Source organism: Pagrus pagrus (genome assembly GCF_965226575.1).
Source record: "Pagrus pagrus genome assembly, chromosome: 18".
Classification (NCBI taxonomy): Eukaryota; Metazoa; Chordata; class Actinopteri; order Spariformes; family Sparidae; genus Pagrus; species Pagrus pagrus.
In genome coordinates, this window is record NC_140202.1 from 19739926 (window position 1) to 19746972 (window position 7047).

At 47.3% G+C, this 7047-nt stretch overlaps 1 protein-coding gene across 2 annotated transcripts in view; it reads right to left on the reverse strand.

Moving 5' to 3' along the window:
- The window catches only part of plekhh1 (pleckstrin homology domain containing, family H (with MyTH4 domain) member 1), a 29132-nt gene extending 22312 nt beyond the window's left edge, over nt 1-6820 (reverse strand). The window contains exons 1-2 of one of the 2 annotated variants that reach the window (XM_084381767.1): nt 6630-6820; nt 1242-1422 (exon numbers count right to left, since the gene is read on the reverse strand). In XM_084381767.1, coding sequence (XP_084237893.1) covers nt 1242-1388 — 147 coding nt within the window. In that variant the 5' untranslated portion in view covers nt 1389-1422; nt 6630-6820. Of the gene's footprint in view, nt 1-1241; nt 1428-6629 lie in introns of both variants that reach the window. The other variant, XM_084381766.1, reaches the window with a different exon arrangement.
- Nucleotides 6821-7047: the final 227 nt, after the last annotated feature.

Sequence of the window (7047 nt, forward strand, 5' to 3'; positions counted from 1 at the left end):
CTCTTTCATAGCGTGTGTGTTTGTGTTACACGGGATCTCACAGACGAGCTGGAGGTCTGACAGAACCTGACAGAGGCCACAGCGGGGAGCCGTCCTGCTTTTATCAGACGCAGGGTCATGTTTGGACCGTAAACATCCTGCTCACTGACTGGGTGAACCAATCCAGCACCGCAGAATAAGAGATGATACAAAAAAGAGCACGACCGTGGCAGCTCCGAGCCATCTGAGTCAATAAATGGCGGACACTTGTGAAAATACGAAAGATATCGACTGAAAACTGCAGAAAAGTCAAGACAGGAGAGGAGTTTTTCTGCTACTACACTCACTCCTCTTTCCTCCACTCCAAACACTTCCAACTCTTTCACCAACAAATCTTCAGAGCAGAGTTGAATCTCCTGATGACAGTTGATTACTTTCCAAAGTGTCTGGTAGTCGGGCTTTGCAACAGCCACAACTTTACAAGCATTTGGCCGGCGGCTGGCGGTTATTTCCAAAACTAGAGGGGAAGCACCAGGAGTGATGAGTTAAATGTTAAATATTCATCTTGGCTGCGACTGTAGCCAACCTCTGATGACACAGAGTGAGTGGACCGAATGTTTACCAAATAAACTGAGTAATCTCATCTGTCTTTATGCGCACACATAAACACACAATCATCTGCACCTGTATGATTCACGTGCTTTAATTGTCTCCTCATGCTGCAAAAACACTTAAGAACACTGCCAGGAGAAGAAGAAGGAGAAGGGGAGGAAGATGACGAGGCAGATCTGCACAGTGTTAGGCCGGGATATCTTGTGGCATTCTCAAGATGAAAGTGGCACGACAAGTTTACACAGCCACATGTTCAGTTCGTTTTACATTATGTATGCCAAATCAGAGCCAGGCCACATCATCGGTTCAAACATGTGACATGTGCTGTAGTTTGAGCTGAACAAAAGCGGGCAAGGTCTTACTCAAAATCCAGTTAGCTCCCATTTTCTGTCCGTTTCTGAACCTCCTAATCCATTCATTGAAGTGTTTTATGATAGAAGTGCCACTTTCGCAAACACGCCCTGGCTTTTTTGGCACTTTGGGTGTATTTGGTTGTTTGTTACCATGGCAGCAAAGAGGAAGCTCTGTCGATCTTTGTGCCGACTCTCGATATAACCAGCTGATCCAAGCGAAGAGTCGCTGCAACTGGCCCCAGAAGACTCGAATCCTTATCAGATAAACCCTGCACGCATGATGACCTTCTCTCTTACCTTCTCTGCCAGCAGCTCGCGGATTTTACCCGCCTGGAGCCGGAACCTCAGCAGCTGCATCTCCAGAGCGATGCAGCGTTTCTGCCAATCCACGCTGGCTACTTTGACGGCTCCCGACCCGCCGCTGCTGTCCAGCACGTCAGCCATGGCGAAGATTCAGAGCTCTGCGTCTGGACTCGGACTGCACTGAAAAAGACAGAAAACACACGTCTATTCACCACTTTGTGCTAACATAGGATATGGCTTGTCTGATTTGAGCGGCCTGTCAAGAGCCATTGGACACACTGTACGCGAAATAACAACTTTGTCCTTAGTGATTCGTTATATTTCACTGAAATCTGAATCTCAGCCCGAACAGGGTGCACAAATAACCTTGTGATGGTATTTCCTCAAGCAGTCCTGCTTCTGTTTTCGTTTACAGTGAGGGACCAAAAAAAAAGTGACTTAACCTCATTAAAAGCTGTTTGCTGACCACACTTCCCATGATTCACCGAGGAAACGTGAGAAAAGCAAACACTCACGATGACTCCGCGTTGACAAGTTTAATGAACGCTTCCTCTCACTTTCTGTGTTGCTCTGTGACATGCAACCGCAAAGAAAAAATACATGCATACGCATAACACGCGGCTGGAAAGACTGCCACAGCCGTAACCTTTCTTTCCTTTTTCGTCCGCTGTCTCTCCACATGCCCACACACACTGAACAAAACCTCAGCGGGGAGGCTGTGTGTCAGCGGGGGAGTCGGGTTCATGCGTGCCGGCTTCCAGGCCTGCCAGCTACAAAGCAGGTCAGCGCTCTGCTTTTTAGCCAAATTACCTACTAACCCAATCCCCTGGTCCTTCCCCACCTCCCCACCCCGCAACTCCCTCACCATGCAATCCCTTCTTAATTACAAGGCAAGACTGAAACGGGATCCTGCGCAGCACAATAGTGTCTTTCTGCATGACAGTCCCATCACAGCTAGAGAGGGGGGGCCGTCAGCTCGCCTCGGCAAAGAAAGGAGGAAGGAATGTGTGAGAATGAATGGGCCGGGTGCTGAATGTGGGAAACTGGGGCGCTGAGGTTATTTTTACCTGAGGAGGATTGACTAGCGGCTATTTTTCTATGGACAGATACTCATTCACAAAGGTTAAGGCCCCAACTTAATAAAATCTGATTATCTTGAGATAAAAGTAGCCGTAACGATCAGCTTTAGGGTTATAACTCACAAACGCCCAATGATGATGTCGAGGTGTGGAAGAATTTGAGTGAAAGTTTGCATATCATTAAACCCTTGAACCCTAATCCATTCTTAAGTATCTTAAATTATGAAAAAAACATATACAGGACATTATACCTGTTTGTTCCAACTCATAAAGAAAGTACATTCATTTGCCCACTTCCTGATGGTAAGATAAGAAGATCCATACATCTATCGTGCCTGCACAGGTAGTATTAACCGAACGCTAGCAGCCAGTTAAGCTAAGCAAATTTGCCAGCATGCATTCTTTGCGCAAGAAAACAAATAAGCATATTTCTCAAAATGATTCCTTTAACTGAAGCCACACTATGTCGTTTTAGCTGAAGCCCATTCACAACTGGAAACGTTCTAATAACACTTTGTTTTAAAGACAATTTCCCTTAAATTTCCCCCGAAACACCAAAACAACACAAAACAGTGATTCAAATAAACTTCAGTCGGGGCTTTTAAGTAGAAAAGAAACCAAATCAAGTTCATAAGGAAGTTGAAAAGTTAAGTAGTATCCAGACAGACTCAAAGTGCTGCCAGACTCTGTCAGCAGAACAGCAGACGTTCAAAGTCCAGCCACTATAACTGCACCATAGCACTCCCTACAATTAGCATGCTCATAAATACAGGCCTAGCAAACAAATTACAGAAGTCATGCATGTGGAGGTTTCACCAGCCGACCGCGGTACCCAGGGCCTGGACATTCAAGGTCTAGCTACCGACATCTCTCTCTCTCTCTCTTTCCGGGGCAGACTGGAGGTTATAAAGGTCAAGCAGGACGCCGGCGTGGGGAAGAGCAGAAGAATCAGGCCGCTTGAACGAGCCCTGCTGCGCCACACCGGGGCAAGCCAGGACAGATGAGGCCAGGCCCTCCTCCAGAGGAGCTAACAGCTGGGTGCAAACAAGCCATTTGATGCTTAAACACGCTCAGCACTGCCATGCCAATTCTCCCCGGAACAATTCCTTCAGCGCTCCCTGCATGTTGGACGTGACGGAGCTGTTGCAGTTCATGCCAACTGATGCCAGGAAACACTTCTGAACAATCAGCACGAGGAAAGTTACAGTGTATCATGAGTAGGAAGTGGAATAAAGGCAACTGGAGTTTACAAAAGGCAGCATCTCCTCTCTGCACCAGAGTGCATAAATATAAAGTCAACCCAAAATCAGCAGCCGGTCAAGAATGAGGTCATTTTCACTGTGTGTGTAGGAGTAATGCAGCTTTTGTTACAGCGAGGATTTAAACCCGAGTCAAGTCCTCTTTTTTTGAGTATAACCCTTCATTGTGGGATGGTTTATAGCTGTAGTTCTCAAACTTTTTCACATTATTGACCCTTAAACTGACAGAAATCAGACAATAGGCCCTAATTTAAGACATTAAATTCCCAGTGTCGCTCATCTGATAAGAATATGTCTTTCAGATGTTTTTGCCCATTTGTCCATTTGTTGGTTGGTTTGTTGGTTTGTCAGCAGGATTAAACCAAAGCTATTGACCGGATTTCCATGAAACTTGGATGGAGGATGGGTCTAGGCTCAGAATACACCCAATTAAGCTTTGGTGCCGATCCGGATAAAGGGCCTTGGCGGAGGTGTGCACTCTACTGAGTGTTTGAAACCTTTGACCAGAATAATCATGCATTCTGTCACAGTGTTATGTATGGATAGAATTAAATGAGTCCCCTTTTTTGCTTGGGACCCCCTGGAAGTCCCTCAAGGACCACTGTCGGACCTTGAACCTCACTTTGAGAACCACCAGTATATAGAAATGCAGAAGCCAGTAAGTCTATGGTGATTTAATACTACTCTCTTCTGCAGTATCTTCTCTGTCTGGTATATTACGTCAATGCTCGAAACATTCAAGTGATGGGTGGGGATGAAAGCCCAGACAACACAAACAACGTTTCCAGGATCTGCACGATGGATCCATGAAGTAACATGAAGGCCACCCAGAGCGGGTGGGTGTGAAGAGGTGGATGCATTGGTGGAGCTGAAGCCCAGAATGGCGAGTCCTCTCCTGGCTGCAGACTGACACGAAGGCCCTGGGAGCTTCTCTACTTCCATCTAGCTGCGAGAACTTGCACGCAGCCGTGGCCAGAGCAAACAGTGGGGAAGACGACTGAATGGAAACGCCACCGCAACGATCCCAGCAGGATCGTTTCTACGGCTGCCATCGCCTACGACTGCTTTCCACTGACTACACTGACAGTTATACGGCATTATTCCTCAGACTGAGTGAGATTTGATATCCAGCGAGGAGAGCTTTTATTCAAAAATGTGGAAGCTATCAGAGATCGCAGTTGTTTGGACTGGATGCCGTGCGTGTGTCTGTCTGGCTGTTGACTGCACCTTTTTCTCCATCAAATGTTTGAGGGTGTGCGCTGCTCTTTGGAGGATGCAACAAGCCCAATTGGCTAAAACCTCCTCAATCACCACATATTCAAACACAAGCTCCCCGGCCAGTCGTAACTCTTCAGACACAGATGGAGATACACACAGAAATAGATTGGAAACAGACACATGTGCACACACACACACACACACGCGCGCACACACACGCTGACACACTGCTGAGCATGCAGCTGCGGTGATGTAAGTGATTAGGTGGTTCAGTGATATCATCCCCACCAGACATTTCAAATCCCCGCTGTTGTTGTCTCTGCTGAGGTCCGACTTGGCTTCCCCACGTTTTTGGCATCGCCCCTTCACCCCCTTCAAATAAAAAATGATTCCCATCAAACGGCACAGGAGCATGTGTGAAAATCTGGGTCAGTCGCTGCTGATCGGTGTCAGCGTGGCAGATCTCCGTGTGTACAAGAGGAGACAAAGACAAATTATCCCAGAGCACGAGGAGTCAAGTATGGGTGTGTTAAATATTGCCTTATCTTCTCCTCTGTGGCCCCCAGTGTTTAACAAAGGGGACCTCTGTCGACTCCCATCCGGTCAAGCAGGCCTCACGCTTTTGTTTGAATTAGCGCCTCTCTATTCTGGTCCCATTTTAAAGCTACAGCTGCGGCGTGGTCCTATAAATAAAGAGGTGAATCTCCACATTTCTTAACCTTTGACCCCGTTCTTGGAAATCTGAGAGGTTTGGTGCAAAAGGAGAACGTTCCAAAACTTAAAAAAATGACAGCATCTCGTCATAATTCAGACTCAAAGGGCAACTTTAACTGAGCAACTACTCAAATTAGACATTTAAAGCACTGCGGAGGCCAACGCAAGTCGTCAGCCTACTTTTTTAAAATCACCTTTCTCCTCCTCACATTCATCATCTTATCTATCTTGTCTTACTCCTCCTCCTCTTCGCCTCCTCCACCTCTCACTTTCCATCCTCCTGCGGCTCCTTCCCCTCACCTCCTGCAGCACCTTTCCCACCCTCCTCTTCCTTCCCTCCTCCTTGCTTCTTGCCAGCAAGCAAACCTGCTGCTCTCTCCCAGCTCAGGTTAATGACAGGCCCTCAGCAAACTGACCACACTCATTATCAGTCTCCGGCTTAAACACAGGCCCTTGCATTCTTATGTGCTGAGGTGTAAACATATACCTCTTGCAGCTCTCCTGTCCTGCACACACACTTAGTCCTCCTTTGCTTCTTGAAAAAAAAACCAAAAAAAAAACCGCATGAGTTATAGCAAAAGACACCCCATGCCATATATTTTGAGACAGTATATATCTTCTGGTCGTGTTTCAGCTCAGGGAGGTGTTCAGTAACAGCTCGGGCTGCTGTGTGGAGCAGTATGGATGATTTCTCCAGATGCGCACGACGATGAGAAGGACGCAAACGCAACCAAGAAGATGTAAATTTCTTTTCTGGATTCACATACAGGCTTAATATAGATTTAAATGAACGTTTTAGAGCTGCTCCAAGGGCAAGCAGTGGCCAAGATTTTGTCCAAAAAAGGCCACAAGGAACAGGTGTGCCAGACGCGCACAGCTCAGTGGAATAGTAGCAACCGTAAAACCGTCAGTCAGCGAAAAAAGAAAAAAGAAAAAAAAAGTTCAAGCAGACCTCTCACACATCTCTCAAAATACTCTGCTGCTGCGGCTGTGGCTTTTGTCGCCAACAACCTCGCGCGTCTTCCTTGGTTCAACGCGCCAGAGCGCGATATGGTGAGAAACGAAGGAGAGAAGTGTGTTTCTGTAGCGCAGCTCCCTCACAGCTACTTTACCTTGTGACTCTGTTGTCTCTCTCTCCCCCCACAGTCGGCTCTCTGCGCTCACGGACACCTTCCCCGGCAAGTCGTCGCAGCTCGGCTCATAACTTCTTCCTCAGCCCGTCGACTCTCTCCTCGCTCTCATTCCTCATTCATTTCTCCTCGCCCAGTGTTTCATGTCTTCATGTCGCGCCGTCCCGCTGCTGTCCTTGGCTTTTCTTTGGAGCGCAGACGTGTGTGGGACTCACTCACTCTGAGCTCCATTCAACAGACTCATCCCATATTCCTTTAAAGGGCCCATTGCGGGATCAAATTTCTTCAGGAGTCAGGCCCCCCCCTCGTGTGCAGCAGGAGCTGCTCAGGATATTGCATTAAGGCTGGCTCGGGTTTTTTTTTTTTTCTTTTAGGATGTAAACAGTCCTGTGAAGATTTC